A 20,101-nucleotide genomic window follows, 5' to 3' on the forward strand; every position below is an offset into this window, starting at 1 on the left:
CCATCCGGCCACTTTCCGTGGGTTCACTCTTCAAAAGGCTGATTTGACACCTGCAATGTTTGCTGTGGGTACAGGTGTGTTGGAGGCTGTCAGGGTGGGTGATGTCATTACTTTGTCTCATCTTAATTTATCCATCGCTGGGGGAAACAGCAAATTTTATAACCAACAATGCCTATAGTCATAAACTCTCCACCTTCACAACTGATATAACAAGATACAGTTTAAATATTCTAACACACCCATTAAAATTAACCTCCTAATCGCATTAAGTTGACAGGTATTAAGCTGCGACTAAAAGTGACTGGTTGGGTATATGATGAAACAATGTATTTTGTTAATTATGAACACTTGTAAAAGTCACAGGTGTTGAAGGTGCTGTTAGAATGTACTGGATGATTAAATGCAATACATTTTGTAGATGGCACACAATGCAATTATGTCAGTGGTGGAGGGAAGGAACGCTATGGTAGTGGATAGAGTACAAATTAAGCAGGCTGCTTTGCCCTGGTTGCTGTTAAGCTGAGTTATTTGATCTGAGTGTCCCATTAGGCTCTTGACTTGTTCCTTGTAGATGGTATAAAGTGTTTACAGTGTGATGAGGAGAGTCATTCTGACCTGTTCTTGTAGCCACAGTATTTAAGTGGCTGGTTTAGTTGAGTTTTTACCCAATGGTTAACACCAAAGATGCTGCTGATGAGGAGAAATCAGCACAAGTTACGCTAGTGAATGTCAGGGGTAGGCAGTTAGACTCTCTCTTGTTGGAGCTGGTAATTGCCTGGCACTTGTGTGGGGCAAATATTACTTGGCGTTTATTGACCCATGCCTGAATGATGTCTCGGTCTTGCTGTATGCAAGCATTGACTGCCTCATTTTCTAAGGCATTGCAAATTAAGTGTTGGTAAGAAATCTGCTAACTTGCTCAAGTTTGATTTTCAGCTCAATCATAACCATTCAGTCTATTTACTTCTAAATTACTATCATCTTTATGCCAAGAATATCAAAATATTGCATGGAGGTTGCAAAAGAAACGTACGTGTAGTAGAATGAAAAAGCTGTTAGTGAAAATATTTCTCTCTCCTCTTTTACTAGTCCATTTTTCACCTCCGGAGAAAAAAAATAACTTGACTCATTCATTGACACTGTTGCTGAGATTGAGAGTCTATAAAATTCATAACCAGTGCGGTTTTGAGCACAATGTCTAAGGTGTTGCGTGCTACTGAGCAGGCCATGCACAAGGACCACACACATTGCTAATGGGGAGGGGTGGTGGGATAGGCAAACTGAGGTGAGGATGAGGTGGAACATGTAGTTGCAGGTTGTGGACCAATTACAAATTTCTCAGAAAAATCCATATGTTAAAAAGAGCAGTGGTGTAGCAGTGGTGTCAATCCCAACCCCTTGGGAACACTGCACACTTGCCTCCAGTCTGAAAACAACATTTCACAATGCTCTACTTATTGTTTCCTGGACAATTTTGCATCTATGCTAACGTAGTCCCATTAAACTAATGAGTTTAACTTCATGATCAAAGTTATACAAATTTTGTATTTATTGATCTAACTATCTGTTGCCACTTTCCCAACTGTAAATGCAGGGCATTTTGGTGAGAAAGAGGATATCCAGTAATCAGCTCATTACTAGTGATACTAGTGTAGGTATTGGTATCACAAGTGTGGTGCAAATGGATCTTAGGACCTAATTTCCAGTGGAAGCACCAGGCTATTTCAGGAATTTGATAGAAAAAAAAATCAGAAAAAAATGTAAAATCTGTTGTCCAAATTAGTAAGCCTAAAGTTTGGATCACTTAGTGTCATGTTTTCATGTGCCACTCTTACAAATTCAATGAAAACAGGATGCGATAAAAACTGGGGATCAGCGGTTCTCTGGAAGAGTGATGAAGTTGGAATTGTTCTTTAAAGAATACATTTCAAAACCATTAAGAATTTTTATGTAATAAGTAAGGAGAAACATTTCCAGTTGCAAAAAAATCAGTAATCAAAGGAAATAGGTTTAAGGTGGATGGCAAAAGAACCAGAGGGAACGTGAAAAATTTTTTTTTTACAGCTGACTGTTGTGATCTGGAATACACTGCAGAGAATGAAGATTCATTTCTAACTTTCGAAAAGGAACTGGATAAAGCTTGAAAGGGAAAAAAACTACAAGACTATAGGAAAAGAGCAAGGAAGTGGGACTACTTGGTTAACTCTACCAAAGAACCGGCACATGTACAATGTGTTAGATGGTTTCATTTTGTGGTTTCCATTACTTTTATCCTCTGCATTATTTTATGGAAAAATTACTGACTGGCATCTAGAGCATGGTTTACTCTAGAGTGTGGATTATTTAATGTAAAATTATGGTGTAAAACAATAATGCATATCTACTAACAGCTGCACCAACTATTGCTCAAAATACATTGGAGAACTAGACCACACAGCAAAGTCTTCACGTAAACTCCTTTTTTACTATAACCCAATAAGGAGAAAATATGTATTCACACAAGATTGAATATTTTTAGCAGCCTTGATTAAATTTTAAAATGTGCCTTCCACTGAACCTAAATTTATTTTTGACCTGATCCTCATCCATCACAATGACATGTAAAGCTATTTACAATTTAACAGATGCAGCCATTGCTGAAAAAACACATTATTTAATGATATTGACGGCTGACAGGGTTTACATTACTACCTGATCTCTGGACGTGTTTTGAACAAGACAATTGTAATGCCAGCACTACCTTTTGTTCATTAAAGTCATTAAAAAACATTTGCTATGTCATTGTGTCCACTGACATGGCATAATGACATTGCTGGAGTGCAGGAGTTCTTTGTCAAAGTGAAATTTCAATCTCAGCATTTTCATTAGGGAAATGCAGTAAATGGAAGAAAACATTTCCCACAGAGAAGGAGAGAAAATCAACCTTGCCCGTTCTTGCTCAGCACTCATGTGATGAATTCTCATCTCAATTAGCTTTAGTTCCAAGAGAAGGATGCATGGTGTACAGTGTTCACGGTAGGGACTGTTGGTAGGGGCTTTAATAAAAGAAATAAGAGCAACTTTGAAGAGGATAAATAATACTGAAATATTTGCATACAATGAGATGCAAATGTGTCTTAGGCTAGACGCAAAATGACTGTTACATATCAGGCGTCAGTCATTTTTTTCTTCAATATTGAGTTACATTTATAAAATCATTATTATTATAGTCATTACAGCATGACAGGAGGCCAATTGGCCCATTGACTCAGATATTCAAAGAAATTAATATCATGAAGAGGAGTTAAGATGAATGATGAAAAACGTCAGCAAGCTAATCAGTTGCAGGAGACCTCACAACCAAGCCAGAATTTTTCTGCACCTTCATATACACACTCAGTAACCCAACTAGTGCTCAATATCATGACAAATGACAGGACATGAAGCAAATTGCAAAGGTCAGCTTGAATGCATGGAAGTAAGGAAGTGTCATTTAGCTAAACTGATATGAACATCCATTTAAAATACTGCGTAGATCATTTGCCTTGATTCTTGGTATTCGGTAGAGTTCTGGGATACATGATTATTTGGATAAGTAGACTAATGTGTAAAAATTATATTTCACCTTTTCTGAAATGCTAAAGCATAGTTGCATGTTCACTGGCAACAAATAAAATACCTTCCAAAAAAATACCCAAGAAATTACTGTAAACAATTGTGCAACATTATTAGCAAGGTTTCCACCCAAAAGGACACATTAACTTGTGTCCTGTGCAGGTCCCAACAAGAGAACACCCAATATAATTGCAGCCACAGTCACTTTGCTGAGTAGCAATCACAGAAGGACTTCAACTCTTAAAGATATACCCACCAAGGCTGCAAGAGAGCAGCAACTCACATTATGGCTACCAAAGAAGAGAGATTGTCTGCAGAAGGTACGTGGAGTTCAATGCCCTCAAAGAGACAACGAAGAAACACAATCATACGTGCCAGGAGAGAAAACCCATGTATAATGATGGAAAATCATGTCACATTGATGTTTCTAGTGATGTCCCCAACAGCACTATAATTACTGCTCTTAAGTACTGACACTTCTGTTTACAAACACAAAGGCATGTATGCACTCACACATACCAACAGTCCTCACCTTGTTTCCTATACCTCCTATAAGCAGTTGCCCCCAAAATGCCTTACACAAAAATCAAGTCTATAAATTGTTATTTGCTTCATAAAAGGTAGAAATTGCCTGGAGTCAGAGGAAGGCCACCTAACAGGAGGAGGGAGAGGGGCTCAGGTGTAGTGACTAACCAGAGAGGAGGACAGGGTTTCCTTCCTCATGGGCAGTGGAAGTTCTGAGGTATCCCACCAACTAAATGAATTTCTCAACACTGAATTTTCAAAAACAAAACCCTCCAAGTACAGTGAAATGTCTTTTTGTGAAATGTCTTTTTGTGAACTGAATAGGCCTTTAAATTATGTATAAATGTGGAACTTAACAGGTTGTACTCTTCATTTTCTGTGACTGCCAAATGATAGTTATTTCTGAATCTGGTGACACCAACAATATCAGAAAGGCTCCAAACACTGGTTGCATGACAAGTGACTTCATTACATTGGAGACTGCAGACTGGGTGGTGACTTTGCTGGACACCTCTGTTCGAAATGCAGGGCAAACTTGAGCTTCCAGTTGCCTGTCAGTTTAATTCTCCATCTCACTCCCAGTCTTACCCATCTATCTGTAGTTTCCTGATCTGTTCCAGCTAAGCCCAATGTGCTTGAAGAACAGTAACTCATCTTAAATCTGGGCATGTTGCAGCCTTCAGGACTCAAAATCAAATTCAATAATTTCAAATAACTTGCTTCTGCTGTTTGTATCATAACTGGCCAGTTTTGCTCGGAGGTTATCCATCTGCAATATTAATAGTTTTTCTCTCTCAACAGAAACTCCTTAATGCTGAGTATTTCCAGCTTTCTCCTTCAGATCTTATGAAAACAGCCCTCTCCTACACTTCACAGTTTATATATATCCCTTTGTTTGTTTTCTCTCTCTCTTTCTCTCTCTCTCCAACTTCCCTCATTAATCTATCAACAAGACAGCTCTGTAAACAGCAGAATCACCTTGGCAATCCTGACCGCACCCTTTCAGAGCTATTCCCTTTGTACATTTCACCATCTCTTCCCCCACCATTTCTGCAACTTGTTTTTTCACTTTCCCAGTTCTGATAAAGGGTCTTTGGCCTTAAACTTTAATTTGTTTCTCTTTCCACAGACGCTGCCCAATGTTGAATGTTTCCAGCATTTTATTTCAGATTTCCAGCACCTGATTTTCAAATTACTTCAATAGGTACATATATGGCACTGGGAAAATGTCATACCTGGACATGTGGATCCTGAATAGAAATGCCCAGTCCAATTTGGCAACTGGCATTACTTCACTCAGAAATAATTACTAACCTGATTTACTCTGACTTGTATCACTTTTGGATTGAATAGGCCTGAGAAAACTGAGATGTGATCCAGTTTCTGGGCATATAAGTGAAGCCAATTACACATTTTAAAAGTGGAAAACTGGCACTACAGAGTACATGGTCTACCAACCTGTAAAGTGCTTTAATTAAATGCAAAACATTTTTTTATTAAACTGCATTGGTTTCACAGTTTTATCAAATGCAACCCACAATTCATGGAGAATATATAGTTTACAGAATGTGGCCCAGAAGAATTTCTACCCATCCCAGCAAATAATCAATTAGACTAGAAACTTGTACGTTCCTTTTTGCATAAACTCCAACACATTCTTGCTCTACTTGGAAGGCATTGCTCTGTACATCTGAAGAGACCACATGAATGGCTAGTTTTCGACACAGTATCTAAAAATGACAATTTGTTGAAGTCAACAAATACGGTACTAACAGAAATGTGATAAATGAAAACAGTGAGCAGCAATTATCTCCCAAATTTACTTCACCAAAGCTGGCTGAACTTCAACAACTAAAACATTTGCAAAAGTTGAATTAAAAAGTAAATAGTATGAAAGCTAAAAGCATAATTACAGTCACAGGTGTGCCCAAAATCTATTTTCTTTCTCCATGTGTAAGTCTATACATTTAACAAATAAAATAAAAGATAATCATAACTAACCAAAGCTTGGTCCACGCTTCAGGAAATAGCACAGTTCTTCCAGCACAATATTCAGCAAGGTCTAAACAAAACCTTTCGCACTACATGATGTCGGTAGCTGTTTGAAAGCTGTCTCATTGTTTACCAGGAATTTGCTGCTTTCATAAAGAAGGTTTTACATCCCTTCTAAGCCTCAGGGGTTGACTCAGTTCCTCTAATAAGTGCCTGGAATTCATAACCCAGAATTCCCTTTTGTTTATGCACATTTTCCAATGAAAACAGATATTCTATACATGTACAAGATACCAAGGGACTACTCACGTGTAAAAATTATTCATGCATTCTTCTTTAAGCACATCTTTTTTAAATTGTCTTCAATTCACGTCTCATTGATCATTGTGATATTGTTACGTGATTATTGTAATATAGATGAACTAATTGCAGGACTGTTGGTTCGGAAGAAGCAGCAGCAATTATATTTATAAACCAGCTGTGTGAAATTTTCATCCACTTGCATTCCTTTACTTCTCTGTGGGATAAATTTGAGCACACATGATAAAAGATGTAGGATTTCTGAAATGCAGCCTGTTGGGTATCAGAAAAATAGAGATCACCTTAGAATGGGGTGACACAGGGAGAATCATTGGTGGGCAAAGTAGAAGTGGCTAAAATACTAAAGAAAAAGATTTGCCAAGAAATCCTGCTTATTTTTTGGAACATTAAAGCATCATGTCATTGTTCACCCAATTCATCTCTGCACACCAAGATTGCTGTTTTACTTTACAATTGTTTTTCAACAGCACAGTTGTACTTTCTCTAAGCAACGCTTCTATTACCAGGGAAGCAGAATGGGTTCCGATGCTACCTGATTTAATTTCACACAGCTGACCATTCTTAGCCACCCAACAAGCACATCAGGGCTCCTCTCCTTAAGGGAGACCCTCTTCATGGTGACACACCAGAGCGGCAGCAGTAACAGCAGGAGAGAGGAGGAATCCCCTTCCCCATTTGACAAAGGGTGACCTAGGTGGATGAAGATGGTCTTTGCCAGGGTTGTAAATGGCTTTCAGGGGCCTTGACCAGGAGAGGAAGACTAAGCTCTCCACCAGGAGTGAAATGTTGTGCAGTATAGAGTGTCAGAGTCATAGAGTTATACAGCATGGAAACAGGCCCTTCTCCCCAAATGCCGACCAAGACGCCCCTTCCAAGCTAGAGTTATACCATAAAAGGTACCATAAGGTGTGTAAAAGTGAAAATTCCCACTGTTCCCCACAGCTGAAACATACAGAGATACACAGGCAGATACACACAACTCCATCCCCAAGTTGAGACAGACACCCACATACACACCCACTTGCAGGCAGACACCACACTTGGACACATGCAGTCAGACAGACACTGGGATCATCTAAGGCAAGACCAATTAAAAAATCTCCTTTTCAAACTAAAGTTGGGGGGAATTATAGGCTGACTCAGCAGATGGGAAGGTAGCCTCAGAACCTCAATGTGTCAGACAGGAAGTTTATTTTTTTCATTGGCATTGGGGCAATACAGGCCCATGCCAAGAACTTATTGAAGAAAGTGTTAATCTCTAGGTCCATGTCCACTCATCATTCCTCCTTTCCTTAGTGAACAGACTGATCTGTCTACCCATTTTTAAATATAACTCTGCTAAACAATGGCTGATGGATCATCTTTCAGTTTCCATGCAAGCAATGAGAAAGGCCACTGAAAATCATTATTCCTCTGGGGAGGTCAACTTGTCCGTATTAGAGTTATCCTGACTTTAATCCTGGAACAGGCTTCTAATACCCAGAAAATAGGAGTATCACCAATGAGCAGATTGAACATCGAACACAGAACAGTATGGCCCATGATGTCTGTGCTGAACACGATGCCAAATTAAACTAAATCTCTTCTGCCTATACATGATCCATATCCCTCCATTCGCTGCATATTCACATGCCTATCTAAAAGTCTCTTAAACAACACTATCATATCTGCTTCCCCAACTACCCCTGGCTGCCTATTCCAGACACCTATCACTCTCTGAATTAAAAAAAAAGCGCCCCACACATGTCCGTTAAATTTTACCCCCTCACCTTAAATGCATGTTCTCTAGTGTTTGACATATCTACGCCGGGAAAAAGATTCCGACTGTCCACCCCATCTATGCCTCTCATAATTTTATAACCTTCTATCAGGTCTCCCCTCAGCCTCCAACACTCCACAGAAAACAACCCAAGTTTGTCCAACCTCTCCATATAGTTCATACCCTCTAATCCAAGCAGCATTCTGATAAACCTCTAATATGCCCTTTCAAAGCCTCCACATCCTTCCTGTAATAGGGTGAATTGCACACAATACTCCAAGTGCAGCCTAACCAGAGTTTTATATAGCTGCAACATAACTTCCCTGTTCTTATACTCAATTCCCTGACCAATGAAGGCAACCATGCCATTTGCCTTCTTTACCATCTGATTTACTAGTGTGGCTACATTCATGAGCTACGGACTTGGACCCTAAGATCCCTCTGTACATAAATGCTTTTAAGGGTGCTGCCATGAACTGTATAACCTTACGGTTGACATGCCAAAGTACAACAGCTCACACTTTCCCAGATTAAACTCCAATTATAGTTCTGCAAAGGCCTTTGACATGGACAGTAAATACTGGCATTCCCACATTTTGTGAATTCTGCAAGGGGAAAGGGCTCTCCCACCCTCTCACCACCACAAGTCCTCCACCGAACCACCCATCACCACCACAACTACCTTCCCATCCCCCTCCCTGCACCACCCACACTGGCTTTCAGACAATTTGCACACTTTTGTCAGCTATCATTGAAAGCAGCCACACGACACAGCAAGAAGCAGTCCAATGCTGGTTCTTCCAGGGTAAGGGTTGATTGCAGGATTGTGGAGATCTACCAACCCTCGGTAGCAGAAGATAGAGCTGCCAAAAGCACAACGTTGAGCAGTAGGGCAACTAAACCAAACTGGAAGGCACTCAAAGTACAAGTGCTTATGAATGGATATTAATATTTTGAAGATGTTTATTAATTGAAAAACTTGCTTAGACTTTGGATTGCTTATGCAGACTATTGTGAGGTGCCCCTTATTTACAGGAGAGATGTAGAGGGTGAATGACGTTTTGAAATCATTGAGACACAGGAACTAATAGACTATCCAATTCCTCTTCTTAAAGGACAGTCCTCTGTTTCCATGTTGAAAGGAATAAAGTGCATGAAATATCATGAATGTCCACTGAAGTGAGGTTGCTGTATTGCTAGTTCTCACATCATGAACAGGTAGCCTAATGAGGAGAAAAAAGATAAGTGAAACTTAATTGTTCTGGGTAAGCATTGAGATGAAGTTATACTCATTCAGAGCTGCCTGATTATTGCATGAGTGTAAGAGCTGCAGGAGGGAATCAAAACTTGGCTTTGATAGCTTCTGCACCCAAACTGATCTGTAGTTAGATCATCAGAGTTAAGCCAGCTAGAAGTACAACCTATACACACGTGCTCAAAGGCCATTGTAATGTCAACACATGAGATCCAATGTTAGATAGAATGCTATTATGGCTTTCCTTCCACCACAGTACCATCCACCAGACTTGGTCATGTAATCATACTGCAATATTCAAATCACAATAATGTCTATGCATGAGCAATCTTGTGTGCGGAAATATTTTATGTTATTAACAGCAGCTTGGAAAGCATAAGGTTTTCCCTGCCTTTTGATTACATGACATGGAGCTCATGGTTGCAAGAGATGCTCAGATGTGACATGAGTAATCCAAATAACATCCCTCTTGGTGCCTTTCCAAGCTTAGAGCAAGCCGCTACTTCACCATATGCCCCTGCTCTGGGGAAATTCAAACTGAACAAAAATCTGAGAACCTCATTCAAATCTCATCTGAACCCCCTCACTCATTCTGGTTTTAAAATTCCTTCATGGCCTTTCCACAGCCTTTTTCTTTAAACTCCTTCAGACCAAAGCACATTCCACAACAACCCAGGTCTAGGCACTCCTTAATTCAGTTGTTTCATGCATCTCTGATTTTCGTCACCCCAATCATTGGTAGCCATATTTTCACTTGCCTAGGTATTAAACTCTGATTTCTTTCCCAAACCTTTCCTGCAAGAACTTTGGGACGTTTTACTTTAACACTTAAGGCAGTACGTGAAGGCACAACAACACAAAAAGCTGGAGGAACTCAACGAGTCAGGCAGCATCTATGGAGGGAAATGGACATTTCGGGTCGAGACCTTTCATCTGGACTGAAAGCTGGGAGCAAGCCAGTATAAAAAAGTGAAGGGAAGGGTGGAGTAAGAGCCAGCAGGTGATAGGTGAATCCAGGTGAGGAGAGATGATAAGTAATGGGGGACGGGAGAATGGGAATAGAGTCAGAAGCTGAGAGGTGATAGTTAGAAGTGACTAAGGGCTGAAGATGATGGTGGAGCATGGATCAAGGGAGGGAGATGGGGACTGCAGACAGAGTAATGGGGAAGGGGAACCAAACTGTTGTTATAATTAATGGAATTAATATTAATATGCCCCTCAGAATCTGTAGTGTGGCAACAGGTATCTTCAAAAGGGGTAAAGTAAGGATCCAGCTGCAATCACCAGCAGCAAGCAATTCACCAAAGATAATGCAGCTTGTGAAGATCAAAGCAAATTAATATTCTTTGAGAGTAATGTTTAATCAATGATCCTTTTGAGAGTTAATCTTCAAGAACAAGTCAGGAAATCACAGCAGCACCTGTTTTATTCAGGCATACATTCTGAAGAGTAAACAGGCAAGAAGGATTGTTAATTTTGGCAATGTGATCAGTTTATGAAGGACTGTTGAAAATTAAAAAGCATAAGGAGTCTCTCACTTGCTCTGCAGGATTTAGAGCTCACCGAAAGTGTCACCCAGTAATCCAGATAATCAGTCCTATTCATCAGATCTCTCAAGATGTGAGAATACCCTGCAAGCATAAATTAAACCTTGCAATTCACAACAGACAAAGTACCATATACCTATCAAGCAAGTAAAATAGTTATTCTGGACTCCAGCAGAGTAATATAAATGTGCTAAACTGATACGTGTAGCCAAACTGTATTAAAAGGAAATGCATTCACCATGCTGTACCTGCAGTTGTTGTATCTTTTTCCTTTGCAGCCATTTCCTCCACCTCAGCTCGCCTTCGAAGTTCAAATCTTCTGGCAAATCCCTCCTTAGGTTTCCAAAGATCCTGAAGGAGAAGTGGTTTTTCGTTGTCCCCCAAAGGTCTGAGACACTCTGTTCGCCAGCGTTTGTCCATCCCCTCAAACCTTCCAATTACATCACAGAGAAGGTAATCACAAGCAGATGTCTTACTCACAGCATACCGTTCCAGGGCTTCTTTGACCAACTCCTGGGCACTTGACCGTGGGGTGGCAAGGACACTTTTGTAGTTTGCACCATTGCAAATTTCATTGCCAAAGATCTTAAGTATGCCAGGTGCAGAAAGCTGGATTGAGAGCTCTGAAGGGTCATCTAATACGTCCACTGGAATATCAGCTGTCGACCTTCGTTCACGGTAACTTAGCTTCCGATATAGCACCTGTGTGAAAGTACGACTCTGCCTCTTCAGTTTGCCTCTTCGATGGCTGGGACCATATTTGTTGTCAATTCATTAAACATGCTATCAGATAAATGAGATCTGAAACTTGAAAATGGGAAAAAAAATCTTAATAAATTAGGTTTTAAACCTGTTCCTAAGTGCTTTAACTGAACCTCATTCAAATAATTTACATATTTTTCCAACACATTCAATTTCCCAAAATGTACCCTGGAGCTGCTCTTGGAGCTCATCTATAATTTCTGGCTCCTCTCCTATATTTGGTTACAAAGTTTACAATTGATAAAAAAAAGGACTAGGAGCTTAACAATATAGTTATTGACATGATGCTCAAGGACACATCCATCAATCTGGCCTGAACAAAGGACCTGGAAGCCGATGGTCAAACAATATGCAAGGATGATTATAACTATAAAAAATACACAGTTCCAGTGCAAGCGTCGGAGTGGGCAGCGGAGTGAGAGGGAGCAGGGTGGGTTAGGCTTTGGCTCAACGGGCTTCGCGAGAGCGGGAAAGAGGCGAGGACTAATAGAGAGGGGGGTAAGTTATTAGTTTATTTGTTGAACTCAGTGGTATTCAGCAAGATGCATCTAGGGTTGGTCTTATGTTTGGAGTGTCAGATGTGGGGACCCTGGGAGACTACCAGACTCCCCGATAACTACATCTGCGCAAAGTGCACCGAGATGCGGCTCCTCAAGGAACGGATTGAGAGTCTGGAACTGCAGCTCGATGACCTTCGGTTGGTTAGGGAGAGCAAGCAGGAAATAGATAGGAGTTATAAAGAGTTTGTAGACAGCACCTCTGTGGCGGTCCCCCTCAAAAACCGATATCTCATTTTAGATTCGGTTGGAGAGGATGACCTGATAGAGGAAGACCTCAGCAACCGGGACCTTGGCACCGTGCCTGGTACTGTGGTCCAGCGGAGGAAGTGAAATGCAGTGGTTATTGGGGATTCTATAGTAAGGGGTACGGATAGCAGATTTTGCGATAGCGACAATGAGTCCTCGGATGGTGTGTTGCCTCCCTGGTGCCAGGGTACGGGATATCACAGACCGGGTCCAGAATGTTCTGAGGGGAGAGGGTGAGCAGCCAGAAGTCTTGGTACATGTAGGTACCAATGACATAGGTAGAAAAAGAGAATAGGTCCTGAAGGAGGAATACAAGGCATTGGGGAGAAGGTTGAGAAGTAGGACCTCAAGGGTAGTAATCTCAGGATTACTACCTGTGCCACGTGTCAATGATAGGAAGAATAGAAAGCTCTGGCAGATGAATGCGTGGCTGAGTGACTGGTGCAGGGGGCAAGGCTTCAGATTTTTGGATAATTGGGACCTTTTTTGGGGGAGGCATGACCTATTCGCTAAGGATGGGTTGCACCTAAACTCCAGAGGTTCCAATATCTTGGCGGGAATGTTTGATTTAGTTGTAGGGGAGGGTTTAAACTGATCTGGCAGGGGGATGGAAACCAGGATGTTAGGTTACAAGATGCTAAGGTAAAGGAGGGAGTTTATAGAAACAAGTCCAATGAGGATGGCAAGAAGGACAGGCAAGTGAGAAGTCAGGATAATTTGCTGAATAATAGAAGTACAACAAGTCAGGATGTTAGGATACAGAATGTTAGGATAGGGGATGAGGTATATAGGAACATGTCTAAGGTAGTATGTAGTGAAGCTGGTAAGAAGGATAGACAGGTGGAAAGCCAGGATAATCTGCTGAATAATAGAAGTACAACAAGTCAGGATGTTAGGATACAGAATGTTAGGATAGGGGATGAGGTATATAGGAACATGTCTAAGGTAGTACGTAGTGAAGATGGTAAGAAGGATAGACAGGTGGAAAACCAGGATAATCTGCTGAACAATAGAAGTACAACAAAATTAATAGCAGATACCGGACTAAACGTACTGTATTTAAATGCACGTAGCATTAGGAAGAAAGTAGATGACCTAGTGGCACAACTACAGGTTAATAAATACGACATTGTGGCAATCACCGAGTCATGGCTTTATGATGGATGTGATTGGGAACTGAATGTCCAGGGGTACACAGTGTATAGGAAGGATAGGCGGGTAGGCAGAGGGGGAGGTGTGGCCATGATAGTTAGTAGTGATATAAATCGATAGAAAGGAAGGATATTGGGTCAGAGGAGGTGGAATCCTTGTGGGTGGAGCTAAGGAATAGCAAGGGTAAAAGGACAATAGTAGCAGTCATATATAGGCCCCCTAATAGCAGTCAGCAAGTGGACGATAAGTTGCAGTTTGAGATAGAAAAAGCATGCCAGAGTGACAATGTGAAGATAATTATGGGGGATTTTAACATGAAGGTGGACTGGGAAATCCAGAATGGTGGTAGTACTCAGGAGAGGGAGTTTGTGGAATGTCTAAGGGACATTTTTCTAGAGCAACTTGTTGAAGAGCCCACCAGGGGATCGGTTGTTTTGGATTGGGTGCTGTGTAATGAACCGGAGGTGATTAGGGAACTAAAGGTAAAGGAACCACTGGGAACCAGTGATCACAATATGATTGAGTTCAGTTTCAAGTTTGAGAAGGAGAAACTGATAACTGGTGTATCGATATTTCAGTGGAACAAAGGAAATTACAATGGTATGAGAGAGGAGTTGGCCCTAATTGATTGGAAGAGTAAGCTGGCTGGAGGGACGGCAGAGGAGAAATGGAAGGAATTTCCACAGGAAATAAGGAAATTGCAGGATAGATATATTCCAAGAAAAAAGGTGGTTTTTAATGGAAAAAAGGCACAAATGTGGATAACGAGAGAGTTGAAGGCTAAAATAAAAGCAAAAGGGGCGGCGTACAAAGAAGCAAAAATTAGTGGGAAAACAGAAGACTGGGAAGCTTTTAAAAACCTGCAGAGAGAAACTAAGAAGGTCATTAGGAAAGAAAAGATGAATTATGAAAGGAAGTTGGCGGATAACATTCAAAAGGATACTAAGAGTTTTTTTTAAATACATAAGGTGTAAAAGAGAGACACGGGTTGATATAGGACCAATTGATAACGGTGCAGGAGCTATTATAATGGACGATAGAGAGATGGCAGAGGAATTGAATGAATATTTTGCATCGGTCTTCACCGTGGAGGACATCAGCAATGTGCCGGTTAGTCAGGAGTCTCACGAAATGGAATTGAGTTCAGTTAAGATTACTAGGGAGAAGGTGCTAGGAAACTAAATGGACTAAAGACTGATAAGTCTCCCGGACCGGATGAGGTGCATCCCCGGGTTGTGAAGGAGGTGGCTTTAGAGATAGTGGAGGCATTGGCGATTATTTTCCAGAAATTGATAGATTCCAGCGTGGTTCCGGAGGACTGGAGGGTCGCAAATGTAGTTCCGTTGTATAAGAAAGGTGGGAGGCAGCATAAAGGAAATTACAGACCTATTAGTCTGACGTCAGTGGTGGGAAAGTTATTGGAATCTATCCTCAAAGACGGGGTTACGGAATACCTAGAGGCGCAGGGCAGGATAGGTCCTAGCCAACATGGTTTTGTGAAGGGAAGATCCTGCCTGACCAACCTATTGGAGTTTTTTGAAGAAATCACAGGTAAGGTGGATAAGGGAGAGGCGGTAGATGTTGTGTATTTAGACTTTCAAAAGGCCTTTGATAAGGTGCCTCACAAGAGACTGATTAATAAGATGAGGGGTCATGGAATTACGGGTAGGATAACAGAATGGGTGGAGCATTGGCTGGTTGACAGGAAACAAAGAGTGGAAATAAAAGGATCTCGTTCTGGTTGGATACCGGTTACTAGTGGTGTGCCGCAGGGGTCGGTGTTGGGACCGCTCCTTTTTACCTTGTACATTAATGATTTGGATGATGGAATAAATGGTTTCGTGGCTAAGTTTGCGGATGACACCAAGATAGGGGGAGGAGTAGGGAGTATTGAAGAGATAGGAAGGTTGCAGAGGGACCTAGATAGTTTAGGAGAATGGGCAAGGAAATGGCAGATGAGATTCAATGTAGGGAAATGTGCAGTTGTACACTTTGGAAGCAGAAATAAGCGGGCAGATTATTATCTAGGAGGAGAGGAAATCCAAAGCACGGAAGTACAAAGGGACTTGGGGGTATTCGTGCAGGATACCTTAAAGGTTAACCACCAGGTCGGATCAGTGGTAAAGAAAGAGAATGCTATGTTGGCATTCATTTCGAGAGGTATAGTGTATAAAAGTAAGGAAGTGTTAATGAGGCTCTAGTGAGGCCTCATTTGGAATATTGTGCACCGTTTTGGGCCCCATATCTTAGGAAGGATGTGTTGACGTTGGAGAGGGTTCAGAGGAGATTTACGAGGATGATTCCAGGAATGAAAGGGCTTACGTATGAGGAGCGTTTGTCGGCTCTTGGACTGTACTCGCTGGAGTACAGAAGAATGAGAGGGGACCTCATAGCGACATTTAAAATATTGATAGGAAAGGACAGAGTAAATGTGGCTAGGCTGTTTCCCTTGGTGGGTGAGTCCAGGACCAGAGGGCACAACCTTAGAATTAGAGGGTACAGTTTCAAAACAGAGATGAGGAAAAATTTCTTTAGCCAGAGGGTGGTGAATTTGTGGAACTCCTTGCCACGTACAGCAGTGGAAGCCAGATCAGTGGGGGCGTTCAAGGAGGAGATAGATAGATATCTAAATAGTCAGGATATCAAGGGATATGGGGATAAGGCCGGTAATTGGGATTAGAATAGTTTTTGTTTCTTCTTCCCCCATTCCCCATTTCTATTTCCCTTTCCTTGGAGCAGACTCGATGGGCCGAATGACCTGCTTCTGCTCCCTTGTCTTGTGATCTTGTGATCTTATCGTTGTCATAAACATACATACACAGAATACAAATACCATGAAAATTAGCTTTTTGCAGCAGCAGCACAGTACATTACAAGACGAGGGCAAACATTAGTTAACATAAACTTAAATTATCATAAATTATACACAATTTACACATGTGCAAAGTAAACAACTAAATAAACATAACAACATTTGTGCAAGATTGAGAGAAAAAAATACGCCAAGATAGTGTTAGGTTTTTTCAGGTCGCTTCAAGAACCTGATGGCAGTGGGGAAGAAGATGTTGTTGAACGTTGAGGTGTGGGCCTTCAGGCTCCTATACTTCCTCCAGTTAGCAGGATTTCCAAGATGTGACCAGAGCAACCGAGCAGTATTCCAGCTGGAGAGTGTTCCTTTTGAATACTACTGGAGGGGAGGAGTAAAGAATTGTCTAACATCCAGTCCTTCATGAGTCACAACTTCTACCGATTAACGTTTGTGAAGACCAAAGCCAATGTCTTAGGGCTCCACAACAAAGAATATCCTTTCAGCATTGACTCTGTTCTTCTCCCTTACCACTTCTTAGTCTGAATTAAATGGTTCACAATCTTACCACTCAGCTTGAAATTATGTCCACTGCATCAAACAGACTGCCTGCTTCAATCTTTGTAACATCACTCACCTCCAATCATACCTCAGTCATCTGCTGCAGAACCTGGAGCAAAAAAAAACTGCTGGAGGAACTCAGCAGGTCGAGCAGCATCTGTTGGGAGTTGGGGGGGCGGGGTTGTTGGTGGAGAAAGGAATTGTTGACGTTTCAGGTCGAGACCCAGAATGTCAATGGTTCCATTCCCCCACACAGATGCTGCTTGACCCACTGAGTTCCTCCAGCAATTTGTTTATTTCTTGATTGTACTTTTCTTGTGCATAAACAGGTTTTCACAAAGCAACCTTTCTTAATAAGGAAGCAGCACCCAGCCTGATATTTTGTTATAGAATTTTGCGTTGTTGTCAGTATTCAGCCATGAAGCTAACCTGTCAAAGGTCTAGCCCTTATAAAGGACCCTCTCTAAGAAGCCATACCATTGCAGTACCTGGCCTGGTTTCTACAACAGTGGATAGAGACACAAGAGAAGTGCAGGACTGTGTCACCTTCTTTCAAGAGGATGGCATGGAGATCCTGGTGGATGAAATCTAGACTAAGAAGCTGACCAGGAGGCTTTAAAGGGCAATAACTTATCATACTGGCAGCAAAGATGTCAGCCAGTAATGTGATCCTAAGAAGCATCAAGCACTGCAGAAAGAAGTACCATAACCTCCCAAAATATATCAAGATCAGAGGCTTCAGAATGTAGCAACTAAAATGTCCTGCCATCAGCTGCATCACTCAAATCCACCTCCAACTTACAGACAGCCAGACATTAATGCCTACACACACACATACTGCCACACTTAGAGACAGTGACAGGGGCACACATACAGAGACAATGACATCACTGCTGCACTTAGAAAAAACAAAAACTTAGTCAAAAGAAACTAAAGCATCTGTTCTTGTAACCTGTCAGAAAACAAACCAAGAGCTTGAAATAAAGTTGGAATTGACTTCTACATTTGTATTCATAAGAATAGAAATTTAGGTCACTTAATTTTGAAAGCATAGGGGTTTCTTGTATGTAGTGTTTCACTGGGCAATGCTGTTTCTTGTACTTTATCCAGCTCTACTCTCTCTTCTTCAACACACTTCAGTGTCAGATTTCTTCAGGCAGGCAATGTCCTGCTGCCACTCAAAATTAGCTGTGCAGAGAATGTGCATTGGCCAAATTTCCCGCCCCTTTGCTGTATGGGCAAGAAAATGTTTTCAATGCAGAAAAAAAAAACAAAAAAAAAATTGTGGATGCTCTAAATCCAAAACACAAACAGAAAATGCTGAAAGTACTCAGTAGATCAGGCCACTCGGTAGGTCAGAAACACGGCCATTGTCTCCTGTACTGTCACAATAAGGCCCAATGCAAGCCGGAGGAACAGCACCTCATTTTCCGGCTGGGCACATTGCAGCCTTCTGGACTTCATACTGAATTCTATAATTTGATTTCTCACTCTCTATCAGTCATCCATCTGTATCATCAGCTCAGCATGTTTTTATTTCCTTCCCTTTTTCTCTCTCTGAGAGTCGAGGACATGCCCAGCCTGACCCGCTGGGTTTGTCCTCCTGCTCTGCATTTTGCAACTCCCACATTCTTTTGTCTATGTCCTCACCCTCCATCTGCTCCCTTTCACTCACTGCCCAGACAACCTTGTTTACAGCTTATCCTCATGGTCACCCTGGTTTTACCCTATGAGAGACATCGCCCTCCTCCACCCTCCCTGCTGCTCTACAAGCATCTTTTGCCTCCTTTTCCATTTTGATGAAGGAGCTCTGACCTGAAACCTCAAATCTGTTTCTCTTTCCACACATGTGGCCTGACCTGCTGAGTATTTTCAGAATGTTATGTCTTTGTTGTAAATGCTTTCAGTGCTTTTGGCTGGAATGTCAAGAAGTTGTCATATGTGTGAATCATCAGATTTGTGAACATATTTAAGAACATGATTACCTTAGAGCACATACCATGTTGCAGATAGGAGAAGTGATGTCCAGAGAGTAGCCCCACGATTATATATTTTGTTGGTTCCTTGAACCATTCACATCACTATTCCAAACTACAAATGATGAACATTAAGCAGCTCTGCTAAATCTGTAAACAAAGCAAGAATAAAAAGGCTGCAATATTAGTTTGGAAATTGCTGTCATTGGGCTTTCAAATTAACATAAAAATAGCATCAATTGAAGGCAAAATTATGAACTAATGAAGTACCATTAAAAGATGGGTTGAGTATCAGTGTCTATAAAAGATATTGCTTGCTTTTTCTCCCATTTGCTTGAAATTATGTATTGGTGTAGGACTTCAGAAGTGCTTGTTACCCTTTCACAAATCCTCTGTTACTATTTGACTTTGGGACAACACCGAAGTCTGATACAATTTTTCATCTTTTGCTATTTATGCTGAATATTCCAGCATCATTTACTGACGGCTTGAACCCCCCTGGTCTGGATGCCAGCTCCGGATAGAAAGTAAAGGCTGCCACTCATTATTAACCAAGGTATAGAATACAAGAGCAGGGAGGTTGTGCTAGAACCCTATACAACCATATACAATTCCAGTTAGGTCACAACTTGAGTACTGTGTGGAGTTGAGGTTAACATATTTCAGAGGAGATGTGATTGCATCGGAAAAGGTGGAAGATGTTGCCTGGGCTGGAAAATTGTAGATAGTGGGTAAGATTGGTTAAGCCAGGGTTGTTTTCTGAGGAACAAATGGGATTGAGGGGTGACAAAGACAAAATAAACCAGAGATGTTGGAATCCGGAACAAAAAACCCAGAATGCTGGAATAACTCAGCAGGTCAAGCAGCAACTGTGGAGGCAAAAGGTGTAAGTCAACATGTTGAGTCGAGATCCTGCTTCAGGACAGAGTTGAAGGGAGGCTTAATTGAAGGCCCTTAATAGGGTAAATAGGAAGTGCTTATCCCCCTGGCAGTGGGGTCAAGGATCAGGGAGCATCGATTTCATTTGACAGAAGGAAGCATTTTT

General features: G+C 41.3%; 1 protein-coding gene across 1 annotated transcript in view; it reads right to left on the reverse strand.

Annotated features, from left to right (window-relative positions):
- The window catches only part of radil (Ras association and DIL domains), a gene marked incomplete at its 5' end in the record, with an annotated part of 74,156 nt that extends 62,392 nt beyond the window's left edge, over positions 1-11,764 (reverse strand). Inside the window, 1 exon segment of the mRNA XM_052021314.1 lies at positions 11,242-11,764. Within this exon segment, the coding sequence (XP_051877274.1) occupies positions 11,242-11,764 (523 nt within the window).
- Between the last annotated feature and the right edge of the window lie 8,337 nt (positions 11,765-20,101).

Source organism: Pristis pectinata, chromosome 8 (genome assembly GCF_009764475.1).
Source record: "Pristis pectinata isolate sPriPec2 chromosome 8, sPriPec2.1.pri, whole genome shotgun sequence".
Lineage (NCBI taxonomy): Eukaryota > Metazoa > Chordata > Chondrichthyes > Rhinopristiformes > Pristidae > Pristis > Pristis pectinata.